The sequence below is a fragment of the Centropristis striata genome, chromosome 12, assembly GCF_030273125.1.
Source record: "Centropristis striata isolate RG_2023a ecotype Rhode Island chromosome 12, C.striata_1.0, whole genome shotgun sequence".
NCBI lineage: Eukaryota > Metazoa > Chordata > Actinopteri > Perciformes > Serranidae > Centropristis > Centropristis striata.
This window is the reverse complement of record NC_081528.1, coordinates 29,413,552-29,434,421: the sequence shown is the minus strand read 5'-3', so window position 1 is coordinate 29,434,421 and position 20,870 is coordinate 29,413,552. Positions and strand designations below refer to the sequence as shown.

At 41.5% G+C, this 20,870-nt stretch overlaps 6 protein-coding genes across 18 annotated transcripts in view; all 6 read right to left on the bottom strand.

The window, feature by feature from the left end:
• Window positions 1–20,870, bottom strand: part of LOC131981893 (protocadherin gamma-C5-like) — a 338,840-nt gene that overhangs the window by 139,296 nt on the left and 178,674 nt on the right. For 2 of the 13 annotated variants that reach the window (XM_059346405.1, XM_059346414.1), the window contains exon 1: window positions 481–3,016. The exons of the other annotated variants lie outside the window; for them this stretch is intronic. In XM_059346405.1, the coding sequence (XP_059202388.1) occupies window positions 481–2,919 (2,439 nt within the window). In that variant the 5' untranslated portion in view covers window positions 2,920–3,016. Of the gene's footprint in view, window positions 1–480; window positions 3,017–20,870 lie in introns of those variants that run through there. 13 annotated transcript variants of the gene reach the window in all.
• Window positions 3,277–6,690, bottom strand: LOC131981898 (protocadherin beta-11-like). The gene has a single exon (XM_059346430.1). It carries the CDS (start codon window positions 6,218–6,220, stop codon window positions 3,716–3,718), a length of 2,505 nt encoding a protein of 834 aa, XP_059202413.1. The 5' UTR covers window positions 6,221–6,690; the 3' UTR covers window positions 3,277–3,715.
• Window positions 6,332–9,938, bottom strand: LOC131982194 (protocadherin gamma-A7-like). The gene is made up of 3 exons (XM_059346790.1): window positions 9,050–9,938; window positions 6,987–7,762; window positions 6,332–6,367 (listed from the first exon to the last, which is right to left on the bottom strand). Exons 1-3 carry the CDS (start codon window positions 9,423–9,425, stop codon window positions 6,332–6,334), a joined length of 1,188 nt encoding a protein of 395 aa, XP_059202773.1. The 5' UTR covers window positions 9,426–9,938.
• Window positions 10,041–13,671, bottom strand: LOC131981910 (protocadherin gamma-A10-like). Its single transcript, XM_059346443.1, has one exon. It carries the CDS (start codon window positions 12,866–12,868, stop codon window positions 10,421–10,423), a length of 2,448 nt encoding a protein of 815 aa, XP_059202426.1. The 5' UTR covers window positions 12,869–13,671; the 3' UTR covers window positions 10,041–10,420.
• On the bottom strand, window positions 13,722–16,977 carry LOC131981914 (protocadherin beta-4-like). Its single transcript, XM_059346448.1, has 2 exons — window positions 14,093–16,977; window positions 13,722–13,745 (listed from the first exon to the last, which is right to left on the bottom strand). Exons 1-2 carry the CDS (start codon window positions 16,529–16,531, stop codon window positions 13,722–13,724), a joined length of 2,463 nt encoding a protein of 820 aa, XP_059202431.1. The 5' UTR covers window positions 16,532–16,977.
• Window positions 17,179–20,504, bottom strand: LOC131981912 (protocadherin gamma-A1-like). The gene has a single exon (XM_059346446.1). The coding sequence runs from the start codon at window positions 19,975–19,977 to the stop codon at window positions 17,530–17,532; it is 2,448 nt and encodes an 815-aa protein (XP_059202429.1). The 5' UTR covers window positions 19,978–20,504; the 3' UTR covers window positions 17,179–17,529.

Below are 20,870 nucleotides of genomic sequence, written 5' to 3'. Positions count from 1 at the left end.
GCACAAAATAACAGAAGCATGGCACAACCCATTAGTACTAATTAGTGAAAAACAAGATATGTATAGGATAATTGTGAGGTAGGAGAATTTTTTTTGCCTGTGGTTGTTGTTGGTATCATTTCCCTTACGTTTTTATTTATTTTTTTATTTCCCTTTAAAAATGTAAAGAAGTTTTTCTTATCGAAACGCAATTTCAGGTTGCTGACACGGATGATATTAACTTAATCAATGCGTGAAAGAAGTATGAGAAGTATGTATAAAAACTTGAAAAATGGCTGATTGCGATCCCATCGATTAAGCAGATAAGCATTAACTGGATATTTATTATGAGTTGTTTGGTACAAGTCAGAGAAAAGTAACTTCAAAATATGTTCGTCGAATGTTTCAGGACCATGGACAGTAACACCGAGGCTCCAATGGAAAAAAAGAGTACCATAAAAACAAGAACATGGAGAATGAAGGATTAAATGTATCACTCACCAAGGTTGACATTCGAGAACAGTTTCCTGACAGTTGCTTGTCCACCTGTGAGTTATCAGTCCCATCTCCATCCACGCTGACTAAACTTTGACTCATCGGCTGCATATATTTCATGTCACTCTTTCTGGAGTCAGTCGTCCTGCACACCTCGTAATTGTACACGTGTTGGAGAGTCCCTGTCCCCAAAGTGTCTGAGTAACGTGGTGGATAATATGGAATCACAGGCAGGCTGGAGTGATACAGGATGCGAGACTGTCTCCATCTGTAGATTTTCACTGAGATAATAACCACTAAACACGTGATGAAGAGGAAGGAGACTACAGCCAAAGCCAACACTAAGTAAAAAGTCAGGTTGTCATTGTACTCCTTGTCGTGTGTAAAGTCAGTGAACTCAGACAGCACTTCAGGGAAGCTGTCCGCCACCGCCACGTTAACAATGACTGTAGCTGAACGAGAGGGCTGCCCGTTGTCCTCCACTATAACACTCAGTCTTTGTTTCACAGCATCTTTATCAGTCACTTGGCGGATAGTTCTTATTTCTCCATTCTGTAAGCCCACTTCAAACAGCGCCCTGTCTGTGGCTTTCTGCAGTTTATAGGAGAGCCAGGCATTCTGTCCAGAGTCCACATCAACAGCCACCACTTTAGTCACCAGATAGCCCACATCTGCTGAACGAGGCACCATTTCAGCCACCAGAGAGCCTCCAGTCTGGACTGGGTACAGGACCTGAGGAGGGTTGTCGTTCTGGTCCTGGATCATTAATTTCACGCTCACATTGCTACTGAGTGGAGGCGAGCCTCCATCCTGAGCTTTGACAGTAAGTTGGAGCTCTTTCATTTGTTCATAATCAAACGATCGCACCGCATGTAAAACTCCAGTTTCAGAGTTTATGGACACATAGTTAGATATTGGACTACCGCTGACTTGAGTGTCCTCCAGGAAATATGAGATTCTCGCATTCTGATTCCAATCAGAATCTTGCGCGCTGACAGTGGTGATGGACATTCCGGGGGAATTATTCTCGATGACGTAGGCAAAATATGACTTTTTGTCGAACAATGGGACGTTGTCGTTTACGTCAGAGATTTTAAGTTGCAACTTGACGGAGCTTGACAGTGGAGGAGATCCTGAGTCTGTGGCTATCACTGTAATATCGTATTCAGAAGTAGTCTCTCTATCAAAATGCTGATCCGTCACCAAATTATAGTAGTTAGTTAATGACGACTGGATCTTAAAGGGAAGCGTGTTCTCTATAGCACATATTATCTGTCCATTTTTCTCTGAATCAGTGTCTTTGACATTGATAACAGCTATTGTTGTGCCGAGCGGGGCATCTTCTGATATAGTATTAGAAAATGACATGATATTAATAATTGGTACATTGTCATTGACGTCAGTAACATCAATTATAAGTTTACAGGTCCCAGTAAAACCTCCTCGATCCCTTGCCTCTAACCTCAGCTCATATTTTCTCAATTTTTCAAAGTCTATAATTCCAGCAACGGATATGACACCCGTGTTTTCATCGATACTAAACATATCGACCGTAATGCCTTTTATTTTCGAAAAACTGAATATTATTTCTCCGTTAGTGCCAATGTCTGCATCAGTGGCGTTAACTGTTGTGACATAAGTCCCCTTTGGCGCATTTTCCACGACAGACGCCCTGTAAACTGACTGATTAAATACAGGGGCATTGTCATTGACATCTAAAACAGATACATTTATATTCACCGTACCAGATCTCTGTGGATTCCCACCGTCGACAGCTATTACTTTAAGAGGGAGAGTGGAGTATTCTTCTCTGTCTAATGGCTTCTGGAGCACCAATTCAGCGTATTTACTCCCGTCTGGATTTGCATGTTGTTTGAGAATAAAATAATTATTCGGAGATAGAATATAATTCTGTAATGCGTTTATTCCAACGTCAGGATCAACTGCGCTTTCAACCGGAAATTTTGCTCCAATAGTCGCAGATTCGCTCAGTTCAAACTGGATGTCTTTATTTGGAAAAAAGGGAGTATTATCATTTATATCTAAAATTTCGACGGTGATACGGTGAAGTTCGATTGGGTTTTCTAAAATGATTTCGAAGCTGAAGCTGCACGGTGTCACGTCTCCACAAAGCTGCTCTCGGTCTATTCTCTCGTTCACGACCAGAATTCCTTTGTCTGCCTTTAGCTCGGTGTACTGGATGTTTTCCCCACTCACGATACGAGCACGGCCAGAACGGAGCCTCCTCAGATCCAGACCGAGATCTTGTGCTACATTGCCAATAACTGAGCCCTTTTTCATCTCCTCTGGGATAGAATAACGAATCTGACCATTAGCTCTGTCACCAATGTAAGAAAGCAAAATGAGGAATCCCACTTGACATCGTAATATACAAGACAATCGCCATCTCACTCTTCCAGGGTAGGACTGGCCTCGGGTTGCCATATCAAAAGCAAAAAGTAAACGTCCTCACTTGACGAAAATTGCAGTCCAGATCAAATAGAGTGCAGAGCCTTTATGTAACAACGTGCAACTCCTATATTCCAATGACAAATGTTAAAAATAGGCTCTTCACGCCCTGCCCTCCTACGAAGGACTGTATCTCCGCTGTTATGAAGTACAAAGTACGGTGGTGAGGGAGGAGAACAGGCTGGCTGTTAACACTGAAATCGTTTTGCTGACCAACAGCGTCACTTGGAGTCAAAAAACTGAACTACTTACACTGTGACTTAATGACAAAGCATTTAAAGCCTGTGAATCTGTTCAGCTAATGCTGAGTTGTTTATTAATACTACCCTTTTAGTAGTGTGTCAATTACATTGGCATCTCATCTAATATTGATGTGGTAGAAGTGTTGTAAAATAAATTTTAAATAAAAAAAAAAGATCAACCAAAGCACGCTTTTCACATTGCAATACAAATGCAAGAGAGTCAGAAGAGAGTTGTGGAAAATAAGACTAAAAATGTTTAAATTAAAGTAACTAAACGCTATTCACTGTACTGCAAGAACTACCAAATCATCTGACATTTAATACGAAAAACGTCATATTCAGTACACAAATTGAGTCAGCTTTTGTAAATTGTGTCCCAATTCAGGTCATTTATTTAATCCCAGATATATGTTATCTAATTTAAGAGCAAAACAGATGGCAGTTGACTAAACATACACAGTCAGCAGGAAGAAAATGTGAGATTTGAAGACACTGCACAAGGGAATTTATCTTTAGGCCACGTAATGAAGTTAACTGACCTCTAGAGGAGAGTCTGGTTCATCCAGGATGCTCTTCTCACTCTGTATCCGCTGCATCGTCCCTGTAGAACTGGGGTCCATTATCAGCACGTTCTGACTACCGGCTCTGCCGAACTTACAGTCACTCTTTCTGGAGTCAGTCGTCCTGCACACCTCGTAATTGTACACGTGTTGGAGAGTCCCTGTCCCCAAAGTGTCTGAGTAACGTGGAGGATAATATGGAATCACAGGCAGGCTGGAGTGATACAGGATGCGAGACTGTCTCCATCTGTAGATTTTCACTGAGATAATAACCACTAAACACGTGATGAAGAGGAAGGAAACTACAGCCAAAGCCAACACTAAGTAAAAAGTCAGGTTGTCATTGTACTCCTTGTCGTGTGTAAAGTCAGTGAACTCAGACAGCACTTCAGGGAAGCTGTCCGCCACCGCCACGTTAACAATGACTGTAGCTGAACGAGAGGGCTGCCCGTTGTCCTCCACTATAACACTCAGTCTTTGTTTCACAGCATCTTTATCAGTCACTTGGCGGATAGTTCTTATTTCTCCATTCTGTAAGCCCACTTCAAACAGCGCCCTGTCTGTGGCTTTCTGCAGTTTATAGGAGAGCCAGGCATTCTGTCCAGAGTCCACATCAACAGCCACCACTTTAGTCACCAGATAGCCCACATCTGCTGAACGAGGCACCATTTCAGCCACCAGAGAGCCTCCAGTCTGGACTGGGTACAGGACCTGAGGAGGGTTGTCGTTCTGGTCCTGTATCATTAGTTTCACAGTCACGTTGCTACTGAGTGGAGGGGAGCCTCCATCCTGAGCTTTGACGGTGAAAACCAGCTGTTTGAGTTGCTCATAATCAAATGAGCGCACTGCGTGTATTACTCCACTTTCTGCATTAACTGACACACATCGAGAGACTGAAGATCCGTCTAGATCAGAATCCTCAAGAATATAAGATATACGGGCGTTTTGGTTTTCATCAGGATCTTTCGCCCGAACATTGAGAAGAGAGACTCCTGGAGAGTTATTCTCTGAAATAAACGCATTGTAAATATTTTGTGAAAATAGTGGAGCATTATCGTTCACATCAGATACTTTTAAGTGAAAGGTTCTTTTTGTTGAGAGAGGAGGCATTCCTGCATCTGTTGCAACTACAGTGATGTTGTAATCTGTAACACTTTCACGATCTAATACAGTGTCTGTTACCAAAGTATAATAATTTCTTAAATTAGATTTGATTTTGAAAGGTGCATTTTGAGCTATGTTACATGCCACCTGCCCGTTCTCACCTGAATCGAGATCTTTTACATTTATAATGCCAATAGTTGTACCAGGAGGAGAGTCTTCTGACACAGGACTAGTGAATGACATGACGCTGATAGTAGGGGCGTTGTCATTTACATCAGTTACTTCAATTATCACTTTACTTGAATCTGTTAAACCCCCCTGATCTTTTGCATCGATTCTAAGCTCAAATTTTTTATCCTTTTCAAAATCTATTGGGCCCGATACAGACAATACACCAGAGACTTGATCTATGGACAACAAATCAGCTATGTTACTCCTCATGTTTGAAATTGAATATGTGATGTAACCATTCGATCCATTATCTGCGTCTGTAGCATTAACGGTAACAATATTAGTGCCCTTTGCTGCGTTCTCTATCACTGTAGCCTTGTAAACTGACTGGTTAAAAACGGGGGCATTGTCATTTGCATCTAAAACCTTGATGTCTATATTAACGGTGCCAGATCTCTGCGGATTACCACCATCTACTGCTATAAGCTTTAAAGAGAGATGGGGAACCTCCTCTCTGTCTAACTGCTTCTGAAGCACCATCTCAGCATATTTACTCCCGTCTGGATTCACATGCTGCTTTAAAACGAAATTGTCATTTGAAGTTAAAACATAATTTTGCAGGCCATTGACACCCACATCGGGATCCTCCGCACTGTCCATCACAAAACGCGCCCCAAGGTTAGCTGACTCGCTTATGTCTAACATAATATCTGATTTCTTGAACACTGGAGGATGATCATTCACATCTAGCACTTCAATTGTTATGTGGTGTAATTCCATTGGGTTTTCTAAGATGATTTCAAAGCTGAAACTGCAAGGAGTTACGTCTCCACAAAGCTGCTCTCGGTCTATTCTCTCATTCACGACTAGAATCCCTTTGTCTGCCTTCAGCTCGGTGTAGTGGATGTTTTCTCCGGTCACGATACGGGCCCGCCCAGAACGGAGCCTTTTCAAATCCAAACCCAGATCCTGTGCTACGTTACCTATAAGGGAGCCCTTCTTCATCTCTTCTGGGATAGAGTAGCGGATCTGACACAGCACGACATTGAAGAAGCATAGCGACAAAATAACCATGACCCAATGAAGTCCGAAATACAAACGCCATTTGCTGAGTGGTTGTTGATACGCCATTTCAGATAGGGACATTCTCCGAGGAATAAAAAAACAAACAGAGATCCTCCGGTAAAAATTCAATAACATCCACTCTTCCAGATGTGCTTTGTTCTGATATAAGAAAAGACAAATATATCCGCTCGAGTGTAATAAACGTCCTTTTCGAGATGTAAACACTTCCTGGTGCTCCCTCGGAGCCTACATCAATGTTACGTTACAAAGAACGCCCCTGAACTGCAAAGAGAGACGAAGGGCAGATATTGTATTCTTGTTCAACAGCGTCACTTAGAGTCGAAAACGGGAAAATCAAACAGATTGAAGTTTAATAATGGAGAAAGAATCCAAAGAAAAGGAAAAAAAGATAAATACTACTTTCTACAGTAAAATGGTTTATGTATTTAAATTAATGATACCAACAACAATGATAATGGTAATTATGTTAGCATTTAATTAATTGTGTAGTATATTTAGTACTTGCAGATATTCAGAAGTGTGCACAATTGCCACAAGTTAGTATTATTAATAGAATGTAAAAAAAACCCTGACATTATTGTGATACTATTTATTATTATTAATATAAATATGTGTAATCGTGAAAGTAGTCAGAGTGGTAGTAGTAGGAGAAGGAGGAGGAGGAAGAAGTATTTATAAAAAGTAACATTTCTGATATTGTATTAGGAACGTGTAAAGTAAGACAGAAAGCTTTTTTCTGTTTAGAGGAGCTGTCCACACTGTGGTGCTGAAAAGAGCCGCGTACACTTGCTATCGGAAGAGACTGTAACCGATTGCAATCGCAGTTTAGTTTAGACATACAATGTTTAAATAAGTAATGACATTGCATATTGAACCTCACCTCTAGAGGAGAATCTGGTTCATCCAGGATGCTCTTCTCACTCTGTATCCGCTGCATCGTCCCTGTAGAACTGGGGTCCATTATCAGCACGTTCTGACTACCGGCTCTGCCGAACTTACAGTCACTCTTTCTGGAGTCAGTCGTCCTGCACACCTCGTAATTGTACACGTGTTGGAGAGTCCCTGTCCCCAAAGTGTCTGAGTAACGTGGTGGATAATATGGAATCACAGGCAGGCTGGAGTGATACAGGATGCGAGACTGTCTCCATCTGTAGATTTTGACTGAGATAATAACCACTAAACACGTGATGAAGAGGAAGGAAACTACAGCCAAAGCCAACACTAAGTAAAAAGTCAGGTTGTCATTGTACTCCTTGTCGTGTGTAAAGTCAGTGAACTCAGACAGCACTTCAGGGAAGCTGTCCGCCACCGCCACGTTAACAATGACTGTAGCTGAACGAGAGGGCTGCCCGTTGTCCTCCACTATAACACTCAGTCTTTGTTTCACAGCATCTTTATCAGTCACTTGGCGGATAGTTCTTATTTCTCCATTCTGTAAGCCCACTTCAAACAGCGCCCTGTCTGTGGCTTTCTGCAGTTTATAGGAGAGCCAGGCATTCTGTCCAGAGTCCACATCAACAGCCACCACTTTAGTCACCAGATAGCCCACATCTGCTGAACGAGGCACCATTTCAGCCACCAGAGAGCCTCCAGTCTGGACTGGGTACAGGACCTGAGGAGGGTTGTCGTTCTGGTCTTGGATCATTAGTTTCACAGTCACATTGCTACTGAGTGGAGGGGAGCCTCCATCCTGAGCTTTGACAACGAAAACAAGCTGCTTGATCTGTTCGTAATCAAATGAACGCACTGCGTGTATTACTCCGCTTTCTGCATTGATAGAAACATATTGAGAGACTGGAGATCCACCGATATTAGTTTCTTCCAGAATATAAGATATACGCGCGTTTTGGTTTTCATCGGGATCTCTAGCTCTCAGCGTGAGAACAGAAACACCTGGAGAGTTATTCTCTGAAATAAACGCATTGTAAATATTTTGTGAAAATAGTGGAGCATTATCGTTCACATCAGATACTTTTAAGTGAAAGGTTCTTTTTGTTGAGAGAGGAGGCATTCCTGCATCTGTCGCAACTACAGTGATGTTGTAATCTGTAACACTTTCACGGTCTAATACAGTGTCTGTGACCAAAGTATAGTAATTTCTTAAATTGGATTTAATCTTGAAAGGTGCATTTTGTTCTATTTTACAGTTTACTTGACCGTTCTCACTTGAATCGAGATCTTTAACATTTATAATGCCAATAGTTGTACCAGGAGGAGAGTCTTCTGACACAGGACTAGTGAATGACATGACGCTGATAGTAGGGGCGTTGTCATTTACATCAGTTACTTCAATTATCACTTTACTTGAATCTGTTAAACCTCCCTGATCTTTTGCATATATTCTCAGTTCGTACTTTTTATCTTTTTCATAATCAACAGAACCTTTTATTAGGATTACACCAGTTTTTTCGTCTACTGTAAATAAATCACTGAGAGCACTGCTGAGATCTGAAAAATAATACGTCACAATACTGTTTGACCCAAAATCCGCGTCACTAGCATTAACAGTGGTGACGTAAGTATCTCTGGGAGAGTTTTCCATTACTGTAGCTTTGTACACAGATTGATTGAATACTGGAGCGTTATCATTGGCATCGAGGACAGTGATGTCTATATTTACTGTACCAGATCTCTGCGGAGTTCCACCGTCTACAGCTATCAGCTTCAGAGACAGATTAGGGTTTGTCTCTCTGTCTAAAGGCTTCTGAAGCACCATCTCTGCATATTTCTTTCCATCTGCATTCGAGTTTTGTTTCAGAACAAAATTCTCATTCTCGGTCAGAAAATATTCTCTGAGTCCATTGACTCCCACATCTGGGTCTTCTGCGTTCGTCAGTGGAAACGGAGCCCCAACATTGGCTATTTCGCTGATTTCAAAATTGATGTTATTTCTCTTAAAAGTGGGCGAATGATCATTTATGTCAGTTATTTCAACGGTAATTTGATGTAGCTCCATTGGGTTTTCTAAAATCACCTCAAAGCTGAAGCTACACGGCGTTACGTCTCCGCAAAGCTGCTCTCGGTCTATTCTCTCCTTCACGACTAGAATCCCTTTGTCTGCCTTCAGCTCGGTGTACTGGATGCTCTCTCCGGTCACGATGCGGGCCCGGCCAGAACGGAGTCTTTGCAGATCCAAACCAAGGTCCTGTGCTACATTACCGATGAGGGAGCCTTTCTTCATCTCCTCTGGAATAGAATATCTGATATGTCCGCTGACCATATGGTTGAGATAAAAAAGGAAGAACAGAAGCTTCCAATTCTGTCCGCAGCAAAATCGCCATTTCACGCACTGGAAGAAGAATGGTATTCCACATGCCATAGCGAAAGAAAAACAAGAAAATATGCTAAGCAACAATCCGAGCACGATACAATTCTGGAAAAAGACAACGGTGATAATACCTCCAAATAAAATGATTGCCTTTCCAATCTACTGTATATATCTGACAGGAAATATCAAAATAAGACGAGTCTGTTTCCATCGAATATCAGCCCACATAGTGCACTCTACCTCCTTTTCTCTCATAGGCCACGGTGGTAAGGGAGGAGACTGTGTGGTAATGTTGTAGAGAACAAGTTGCATTGACCAACAGCGTCCCTTACAGTCCAAAATCAGAAACAACATGCAACACAGATTTTTCCCCTAACAGTAAGTGATTGATAAAAATATGATTGGGGTTTATTATAACAATTTATAAAATATGTCAAACAAATACTCCGGAAAAAAACACCACGGTCTAAATGCACGTCCCTGTGTTTTCGTATTAAATTGTTCTCATGTATTTAACTCTAATAAACAGCCTATACAAATAGGTGAATGGTAACAGCATCGCAATACACGTCACACACAAAAACAGAAAAGGATTTCAACTTCATCACGACTCAGAGAAGCACCAGGGAACACAAGGGGCGTGGAAAAGCCATGTTGAATGTTATTAGTGACAGGAGACTTTTGCCCGTCAGTATATTATCTACTTCACGTGAAAATAGCTTCTTATAACGATGACGAGTGAATGAATATTAAGCAACAGAGATTCTGGAGTTAATTCAAGGTGGAAAAGCAAGTTTGCAAGCTGTTAAGTTAATAGTCGGCCTTATAGTGACATGTCACAAAGCCAGAGAGAAATATCACATCATATCACTGGCTGAGAAAAAAGACTGATTTTTAAGAGATGAAAATGAATACAACAGCAGTATTCACATCAAGTGTTGCAAAGTAAAACGCTGTCCATGGTGCTGAAATACACCGTGCAACAACTCACGTTCAGTGTGATTAAACAAAATACGAGGAAAAAAACAGAAACAAAGCTAAGTTATTTAACTGACCTCCAGAGGAGAGTCTGGTTCATCCAGGATGCTCTTCTCACTCTGTATCCGCTGCATCGTCCCTGTAGAACTGGGGTCCATTATCAGCACGTTCTGACTACCGGCTCTGCCGAACTTACAGTCACTCTTTCTGGAGTCAGTCGTCCTGCACACCTCGTAATTGTACACGTGTTGGAGAGTCCCTGTCCCCAAAGTGTCTGAGTAACGTGGTGGATAATATGGAATCACAGGCAGGCTGGAGTGATACAGGATGCGAGACTGTCTCCATCTGTAGATTTTCACTGAGATAATAACCACTAAACACGTGATGAAGAGGAAGGAGACTACAGCCAAAGCCAACACTAAGTAAAAAGTCAGGTTGTCATTGTACTCCTTGTCGTGTGTAAAGTCAGTGAACTCAGACAGCACTTCAGGGAAGCTGTCCGCCACCGCCACGTTAACAATGACTGTAGCTGAACGAGAGGGCTGCCCGTTGTCCTCCACTATAACACTCAGTCTTTGTTTCACAGCATCTTTATCAGTCACTTGGCGGATAGTTCTTATTTCTCCATTCTGTAAGCCCACTTCAAACAGCGCCCTGTCTGTGGCTTTCTGCAGTTTATAGGAGAGCCAGGCATTCTGTCCAGAGTCCACATCAACAGCCACCACTTTAGTCACCAGATAGCCCACATCTGCTGAACGAGGCACCATTTCAGCCACCAGAGAGCCTCCAGTCTGGACTGGGTACAGGACCTGAGGAGGGTTGTCGTTCTGGTCCTGGATCATTAGTTTCACAGTCACATTGCTACTGAGTGGAGGGGAGCCTCCATCCTGAGCTTTGACAACGAAAACAAGTTGCTTGATCTGTTCGTAATCAAATGAACGCACTGCGTGTATAACTCCGCTTTCTGCATTGATAGAAACATACTGAGAGACTGGAGATCCACCGATATTAGTTTCTTCCAGAATATAAGATATACGCGCGTTTTGGTTTTCATCAGGATCTTTAGCCCTCAGCGTGAGAACAGAAACACCTGGAGAGTTATTCTCCGGAATAAACGCATTGTAGATATTTTGTGAAAATAGTGGAGCATTATCGTTCACATCAGATACTTTTAAGTGAAAGGTTCTTTTTGTTGAGAGAGGAGGCATTCCTGCATCTGTGGCAACAACACTGAAGTTATAATCTGAAACACTTTCACGATCTAATACAGTGTCTGTGACCAAAGTGTAATAATTCCTTAAATTGGATTTAATCTTAAAAGGTGCATTTTGTTCTATTTTACAGTTTACTTGACCGTTCTCACTTGAATCGAGATCTTTAACATTTATAATGCCAATAGTTGTACCAGGAGGAGAGTCTTCTGACACAGGACTAGTGAATGACATGACGCTGATAGTAGGGGCGTTGTCATTTACATCAGTTACTTCAATTATCACTTTACTTGAATCTGTCAAACCTCCCTGATCTTTTGCATATATTCTCAGTTCGTACTTTTTATCTTTTTCATAATCAACAGAACCTTTTATTAGGATTACACCAGTTTGTTCATCTACTGTAAATAAATCACTGAGAGCACTGCTGAGATCTGAAAAATAATACGTCACAATACTGTTTGACCCAAAATCTGCGTCACTGGCATTAACAGTGGTGACGTAAGTATCTCTGGGAGAGTTTTCCATTACTGTAGCTTTGTACACAGACTGATTGAATACAGGTGCATTGTCATTAATATCAAGAACAGTGATGTCTATATTTACTGTACCAGATCTCTGCGGAGTTCCACCGTCTACAGCTATCAGCTTCAGAGACAGATTAGGGTTTGTCTCTCTGTCTAAAGGCTTCTGAAGCACCATTTCTGCATATTTCTTTCCATCTGCATTCGAGTTTTGTTTCAGAACAAAATTCTCATTTTCGGTCAGGAAATATTCTCTGAGACCATTGACACCCACATCTGGATCTTCTGCATTTGTCAACGGAAACCGAGCGCCAACATTGGCTGATTCACTAATTTCAAAACGGATCGCATCTCTTTTAAACATGGGCGAATGATCATTTATGTCTGTTATTTCAACTGTAATTTGATGTAGCTCCATTGGGTTTTCTAAAATCACCTCAAAGCTGAAGCTACACGGCGTTACGTCTCCGCAAAGCTGCTCTCGGTCTATTCTCTCCTTCACGACTAGAATCCCTTTGTCTGCCTTCAGCTCGGTGTACTGGATGCTCTCTCCGGTCACGATGCGGGCCCGGCCAGAACGGAGTCTTTGCAGATCCAAACCAAGGTCCTGTGCTACATTACCGATGAGGGAGCCTTTCTTCATCTCCTCTGGAATAGAATATCTGATATGTCCGCTGACCATATGGTTGAGATAAAAAAGGAAGAACAGCAGCTTCCAATTCTGTCCGCAGCAAAATCGCCATTTTACGCTCTGGAAGAAGACTGGTATTCCACATGCCATAGCGAAAGAAAAACAAGAAAATATGCTCAACAAGAATCCAGACACGAAGCTCTTGTTAAAAAGCAGTGAATGCACCTCTGCAGAACAACGATAATTCCTTTTCACTCTACTGTATGGATCTTAGAGGAGATATTGAATCATACTTGTCTGTTTCCCTCGAATGTCAGCCCACATAGTGCACTCTACCTCCTTTTCTCTCATAGGCCACAGTGGTAAGGGAGGGGACAGTGTAGTAATGCTGTAGATGATATGTTGCATTGACCAACAGCGTCCCTTAGAGTCCAAAATCAGAAACACCATGCTACATGGAATGAAATTTACAAATAGTAAATTGAAAATGTAATATTGTACAAATACTTCTTTAACACGGTGTCCATGAATAAATATTAGAAGAAGAAATCCGAGCCATATTCTGATATAATTCCGTTTCTATGTAATAAGCTCTGAAAAATGAAAAAACTGAATTAAAAACTACACGAATATACACTTATCAAGAAAAACAAATACCACTGCAATTATACCATGGATCTGGGAAGCGCTGTGGAAAATAAACGCAAGGAGTTTGGTAAAGCTAGTAGGAGTAACCAACAGCGAAAAGATAATTTTGATCATTAGTAATGCTATTTCCGTCACACGGAAACCATTTCTTTTAACAATTACAAGTGACTGCAAATTAAGAGTCTGCAGAACACGCATGCTGCACAACACATTAAGACACTAGCCAGCTGTCAGTCCCCGTAAACAGTAAAGGCCTCTAAGTCAAAACAATAAATCTGTGAAACAACAACAGAGCATGTAACGCAATTAAAATAAAAGGCACTAATATTTGAATACGAATGCAGTAGTATTTATATCAAGTGATGCGCTGTCCATAGTGCTAAAAAACAAGTTTTAGCGTGCAACAGTTCCCTATCAATTTAACTCAAAAATGTTGGAGAAATAAAGGCACAGAAATGAAGCGATAGTATTTATCTGACCTGTATAATCTCATTTCATTCATTTCAAAGCGCTACAAATATGTCAACATTGCTATTGTATTTAGGAAATGTTCAAATCCATACTAACCCACGGTTAGAAAGCCACTGAAAGAGTTTTGAAAGTGTAGAATGAGCCAAACGAAGTGGGATGCTGTCCATGGTGCTGAAAGTGCTACACTGTTCTCTATCAATGGAAAGCACACAGAAAATAAGAGAGACACATGCACGCAAGATATTCCTAACTCACCTCTAGAGGAGAGTCTGGTTCATCCAGGATGCTCTTCTCACTCTGTATCCGCTGCATCGTCCCTGTAGAACTGGGGTCCATTATCAGCACGTTCTGACTACCGGCCCTGCCGAACTTACAGTCACTCTTTCTGGAGTCAGTCGTCCTGCACACCTCGTAATTGTACACGTGTTGGAGAGTCCCTGTCCCCAAAGTGTCTGAGTAACGTGGTGGATAATATGGAATCACAGGCAGGCTGGAGTGATACAGGATGCGAGACTGTCTCCATCTGTAGATTTTCACTGAGATAATAACCACTAAACACGTGATGAAGAGGAAGGAAACTACAGCCAAAGCCAACACTAAGTAAAAAGTCAGGTTGTCATTGTACTCCTTGTCGTGTGTAAAGTCAGTGAACTCAGACAGCACTTCAGGGAAGCTGTCCGCCACCGCCACGTTAACAATGACTGTAGCTGAACGAGAGGGCTGCCCGTTGTCCTCCACTATAACACTCAGTCTTTGTTTCACAGCATCTTTATCAGTCACTTGGCGGATAGTTCTTATTTCTCCATTCTGTAAGCCCACTTCAAACAGCGCCCTGTCTGTGGCTTTCTGCAGTTTATAGGAGAGCCAGGCATTCTGTCCAGAGTCCACATCAACAGCCACCACTTTAGTCACCAGATAGCCCACATCTGCTGAACGAGGCACCATTTCAGCCACCAGAGAGCCTCCAGTCTGGACTGGGTACAGGACCTGAGGAGGGTTGTCGTTCTGGTCCTGGATCATTAGTTTCACAGTCACATTGCTACTGAGTGGAGGGGAGCCTCCATCCTGAGCTTTGACAACGAAAACAAGCTGTTTGATTTGTTCATAATCAAATGAGCGTACTGCGTGTATTACTCCACTTTCTGCATTAATAGAAACAAATTCAGAAACTGGAGATCCGCCGATATTAGTAATTTCCAGAAGATACGAAATACGTGCGTTTTGGTTATCATCAGAGTCCTTAGCCATCAACGTGAGAACAGAAACACCAGGAGAGTTATTCTCTGAAATAAACGCATTGTAAATATTTTGTGAAAATAGTGGAGCATTATCGTTCACATCAGATACTTTTAAGTTGAAGGTTCTTTTTGTTGAGAGAGGAGGCATTCCTGCATCTGTCGCAACTACAGTGATGTTGTAATCTGAAACACTTTCACGGTCTAATACAGTGTCTGTTACCAAAGTATAGTAATTTCTTAAATTGGATTTAATCTTGAAAGGTGCATTTTGTTCTATTTTACAGTTTACTTGTCCGTTCTCACCTGAATCGAGATCTTTTACATTTATAATGCCAATAGTTGTACCAGGAGGAGAGTCTTCTGACACAGGACTAGTGAATGACATGACGCTGATAGTAGGGGCGTTGTCATTTACATCAGTTACTTCAATTATCACTTTACTTGAATCTGTCAAACCTCCCTGATCTTTTGCATCGATTCTCAGTTCGTACTTTTTGTCTTTCTCATAATCAACAGAACCTTTTATTAGGATTACACCAGTTTTTTCGTCTACTGTAAATAAATCACTGAGAGCACTGCTGAGATCTGAAAAATAATACGTCACAATACTGTTTGATCCGAAATCTGCGTCACTAGCATTAACAGTGGTGACGTAAGTATCTCTGGGAGAGTTTTCCATTACTGTAGCTTTGTACACAGACTGATTGAATACAGGAGCGTTATCATTGACATCAAGAACAGTGATGTCTATATTTACTGTACCAGATCTCTGCGGAGTTCCACCGTCTACAGCTATCAGCTTCAGAGACAGATTAGGGTTTGTCTCTCTGTCTAAAGGCTTCTGAAGCACCATCTCTGCATATTTCTTTCCATCTGCATTCGAGTTTTGTTTCAGAACAAAATTCTCATTTTCGGTCAGGAAATATTCTCTGAGACCATTGACACCCACATCTGGGTCTTCTGCATTTGTCAGTGGAAACCGAGCGCCAGTGTTAGCTATTTCGCTGATTTCAAAATTGATGTTATTTCTCTTAAAAGTGGGCGAATGATCATTTATGTCAGTTATTTCAACTGTAATTTGATGTAGCTCCATTGGATTTTCTAAAATCACCTCAAAGCTGAAGCTACACGGCGTTACGTCTCCGCAAAGCTGCTCTCGGTCTATTCTCTCCTTCACGACTAGAATCCCTTTGTCTGCCTTCAGCTCGGTGTACTGGATGCTCTCTCCGGTCACGATGCGGGCCCGGCCAGAACGGAGTCTTTGTAGATCCAAACCGAGGTCCTGTGCTACATTACCGATGAGGGAGCCTTTCTTCATCTCCTCTGGAATAGAATATCTGATATGTCCGCTGACCATATGGTTGAGATAAAAAAGGAAGAACAGCAGCTTCCAATTCTGTCCGCAGCAAAATCGCCATTTTACGCTCTGGAAGAAGACTGGTATTCCACATGCCATAGCGAAAGAAAAACAAGAAAATATGCTCAGCAACAATCCGAGCACGATACAATTCTGGATGAAGACAACGGTGACTATACCTCCAAATAAAATGATTGCCTTTCCAATCTACTGTATATATCTGACAGGAAATATCAAAATAAGACGAGTCTGTTCCCCTCGAATATCAGCCCACATAGTGCACTCTACCTCCTTTTCTCTCATAGGCCACGGTGGTAAGGGAGGAGACTGTGTGGTAATGTTGTAGAGAACAAGTTGCATTAACCAACAGCGTCCCTTAGAGTCCAAAATCAGAAACAACATGCAACACAGATTTTTCCCTAACAGAAAGTAGTTGATAAAATATGATTAGTGTTTATTATAAGAATTTAAAATAAATATATCAAACCAATACTACGGGAAAAAAAGGCCACGGTCTAAATGTACATCTCCCTGTGTTTTCGTATTAAATTGTTCTCATTAATTTAACTCTAATAAATAGGCTGTGCAAATATGTGACTGGTAACAGCATTGCAAAAAACGTCACACACATGAACAAAAACATAAAAGGATTTCAACTTCATCACGACTCAGGGAAGCACGAGGGAACACAAGGGGCGTGGAAAAGCCATGTTGAATGTTATTAGTGACAGGAGACTTTTGCCCGTCAGTATAATATCTACTTCACGTGAAAATGGCTTCTTATAACGATGACGAGTGAATGAATATTAAGCAACAGAGATTCTGGAGTTAATTCAAGGTGGAAAAGCAAGTTTGCAAACTGTTCAATTAACAGTCGGCCTTATAACGACATGTCACAAAGCCAGAGAGAAAGAATATCACTGGCTGGAAAAAAAAGACTGATTTTTAAGAGGTGGAAATGAATACAACAGCAGTACTCACATCAAGGGTTGCAGAGTAAAACGCTGTCCATGGTGCTGAAATACACCGTGCAACAACTCACATTCAGTGTGATTAAACAAAGTATGAGGAAAACAACAGAAACAAAGCTACGTTATTTAACTGACCTCCAGAGGAGAGTCTGGTTCATCCAGGATGCTCTTCTCACTCTGTATCCGCTGCATCGTCCCTGTAGAACTGGGGTCCATTATCAGCACGTTCTGACTACCGGCTCTGCCGAACTTACAGTCACTCTTTCTGGAGTCAGTCGTCCTGCACACCTCGTAATTGTACACGTGTTGGAGAGTCCCTGTCCCCAAAGTGTCTGAGTAACGTGGTGGATAATATGGAATCACAGGCAGGCTGGAGTGATACAGGATGCGAGACTGTCTCCATCTGTAGATTTTCACTGAGATAATAACCACTAAACACGTGATGAAGAGGAAGGAGACTACAGCCAAAGCCAACACTAAGTAAAAAGTCAGGTTGTCATTGTACTCCTTGTCGTGTGTAAAGTCAGTGAACTCAGACAGCACTTCAGGGAAGCTGTCCGCCACCGCCACGTTAACAATGACTGTAGCTGAACGAGAGGGCTGCCCGTTGTCCTCCACTATAACACTCAGTCTTTGTTTCACAGCATCTTTATCAGTCACTTGGCGGATAGTTCTTATTTCTCCATTCTGTAAGCCCACTTCAAACAGCGCCCTGTCTGTGGCTTTCTGCAGTTTATAGGAGAGCCAGGCATTCTGTCCAGAGTCCACATCAACAGCCACCACTTTAGTCACCAGATAGCCCACATCTGCTGAACGAGGCACCATTTCAGCCACCACAGAGCCTCCAGTCTGGACTGGGTACAGTACCTGAGGAGGGTTGTCGTTCTGGTCTTGGATCATTAGTTTCACAGTCACATTGCTACTGAGTGGAGGGGAGCCTCCATCCTGAGCTTTGACAACAAAAACAAGCTGCTTGATCTGTTCGTAATCAAATGAGCGCACTGCGTGTATTACTCCGCTTTCTGCATTTATAGAAACATATTCAGAGACTTGAGATCCACCGATATTAGTTTCTTCCAGAATATAAGATATACGCGCGTTTTGGTTTTCATCGGGATCTTTAGCCCTCAGCGTGAGAACAGAAACACCTGGAGAGTTATTCTCTGAAATAAACGCATTGTAAATATTTTGTGAAAATAGTGGAGCATTATCGTTCACATCAGATACTTTTAAGTTAAAGGTTCTTTTTGTTGAGAGGGGAGGAATTCCTGCATCTGTCGCAACTACAGTGATGTTGTAATCTGAAACACTTTCACGGTCTAATACAGTGTCTGTTACCAAAGTATAGTAATTTCTTAAATTGGATTTAATCTTGAAAGGTGCATTTTGTTCTATTTTACAGTTTACTTGACCGTTATCACCTGAATCGAGATCTTTTACGTTTATAATGCCAATAGTTGTACCAGGAGGAGAGTCTTCTGACACAGGACTAGTGAATGACATGACGCTGATAGTAGGGGCGTTGTCATTTACATCAGTTACTTCAATTATCACTTTACTTGAATCTGTCAAACCCCCCTGATCTTTTGCATCGATTCTCAGTTCGTACTTTTTGTCTTTTTCATAATCAACAGAACCTGATATTGATATTACGCCAGTTTTTTCATCAATTTTAAATAAATCAGTGAGACCACTATTGAGATCTGAAAAATAATACGTCACAATACTGTTTGACCCAAAATCTGCGTCACTGGCATTAACAGTGGTGACGTAAGTATCTCTGGGAGAGTTTTCCATTACTGTAGCTTTGTACACAGACTGATTGAATACAGGTGCATTGTCATTGTTGTCAAGAACAGTGATGTCTATATTTACTGTACCAGATCTCTGCGGAGTTCCACCGTCTACAGCTATCAGCTTCAGAGACAGATTAGGGTTTGTCTCTCTGTCTAAAGGCTTCTGAAGCACCATCTCTGCATATTTCTTTCCATCTGCATTCGAGTTTTGTTTCAGAACAAAATTCTCATTCTCGGTCAGAAAATATTCTCTGAGTCCATTGACACCCACATCTGGGTCTTCTGCACTCGTCAGTGAAAACCGAGCACCAGTATTAGCCGATTCACTGATTTCAAAACGGATCGCATCTCTTTTAAACGTGGGCGAATGATCATTTATGTCGGTTATTTCAACTGTAATTTGATGTAGCTCCATTGGATTTTCTAAAATCACCTCAAAGCTGAAGCTACACGGCGTTACGTCTCCGCAAAGCTGCTCTCGGTCTATTCTCTCCTTCACGACTAGAATCCCTTTGTCTGCCTTCAGCTCGGTGTACTGGATGCTCTCTCCGGTCACGATGCGGGCCCGGCCAGAACGGAGTCTTTGCAGATCCAAACCAAGGTCCTGTGCTACATTACCGATGAGGGAGCCTTTCTTCATCTCCTCTGGAATAGAATATCTGATATGTCCGCTGACCATATGGTTGAGATAAAAAAGGAAGAACAGCAGCTTCCAATTCTGTCCGCAGCAAAATCGCCATTTTACGCACTGGAAGAAGACTGGTATTCCACATGCCATAGCGAAAGAAAAACAAGAAAATATGCTCAGCAACAATCCGAGCACGATACAATTCTGGAAAAAGACAACGGTGACTATACCTCCAAATAAAATGATTGCCTTTCCAATCTACTGTATATATCTGACAGGAAATATCAAAATAAGACGAGTCTGTTCCCCTCGAATATCAGCCCACATAGTGCACTCTACCTCCTTTTCTCTCATAGGCCACGGTGGTAAGGGAGGAGACTGTGTGGTAATGTTGTAGAGAACAAGTTGCATTGACCAACAGCGTCCCTTAGAGTCCAAAATCAGAAACAACATGCAACACATATTTTTTCCCCTAACAGTAAGTGATTAATAAAAATATGATTGGGGTTTATTATAATAATTTATAAAATATGTCAAACAAATACTCCGGAAAAAAACACCACGGTCTAAATGCACGTCCCTGTGTTTTCGTATTAAATTGTTCTCATGTATTTAACTCTAATAAACAGCCTATACAAATATGTGAATGGTAACAGCATCGCAATACACGTAACACACATAAACAAAAACAGAAAAGGACTTCAACTTAATCACTACTCAGGGAAGCACGAGGAAACACAAGGGGCGTGGAAAAGCGATGTTGAATGTTATTAGTGACAGGAGACTTTTGCCCGTCAGTATAATATCTACTTCACGTGAAAATAGCTTCTTATAAGGATGACGAGTGAATGAATATTAAGCAACAGAGATTCTGGAGTTAATTTAAGGTGGAAAAGCAAGTTTGCAAACTGTTAAGCTAAGAGTCGGCCTTATAGTGACATGTCACAAAGCCAGAGAGAAATATCACATCATATCACTGGCTGAGAAAAAAGACTGATTTTTAAGAGATGAAAATGAATACAACAGCAGTATTCACATCAAGT

What these genes read in the sequence shown, in the direction of transcription:
- LOC131981898 (XM_059346430.1), bottom strand. Translation starts at nt 6,220, where the DNA reads ATGTTATTGAATTTTTACCGGAGGATCTCTGTTTGTTTTTTTATTCCT.
- LOC131982194 (XM_059346790.1), bottom strand. Translation starts at nt 9,425, where the DNA reads ATGGCATGTGGAATACCATTCTTCTTCCAGTGCGTGAAATGGCGATTT. An exon ending in AAACCCAATGGAGCTACATC is followed by an intron (nt 7,763 to 9,049) that starts AAATTACCGTTG and finishes GTAGCAATGTGA; the next exon opens with CTGTGAAACTAATGATCCAA. An exon ending in AACCAGATTCTCCTCTAGAG is followed by an intron (nt 6,368 to 6,986) that starts GTGAGGTTCAAT and finishes CTCTCTTTGCAG; the next exon opens with TTCAGGGGCGTTCTTTGTAA.
- LOC131981910 (XM_059346443.1), bottom strand. Translation starts at nt 12,868, where the DNA reads ATGGCATGTGGAATACCAGTCTTCTTCCAGAGCGTAAAATGGCGATTT.
- LOC131981914 (XM_059346448.1), bottom strand. Translation starts at nt 16,531, where the DNA reads ATGGCATGTGGAATACCAGTCTTCTTCCAGAGCGTAAAATGGCGATTT. An exon ending in AACCAGACTCTCCTCTAGAG is followed by an intron (nt 13,746 to 14,092) that starts GTGAGTTAGGAA and finishes CTTGTTTTTTAG; the next exon opens with CACTATGGACAGCGCATCAC.
- LOC131981912 (XM_059346446.1), bottom strand. Translation starts at nt 19,977, where the DNA reads ATGGCATGTGGAATACCAGTCTTCTTCCAGTGCGTAAAATGGCGATTT.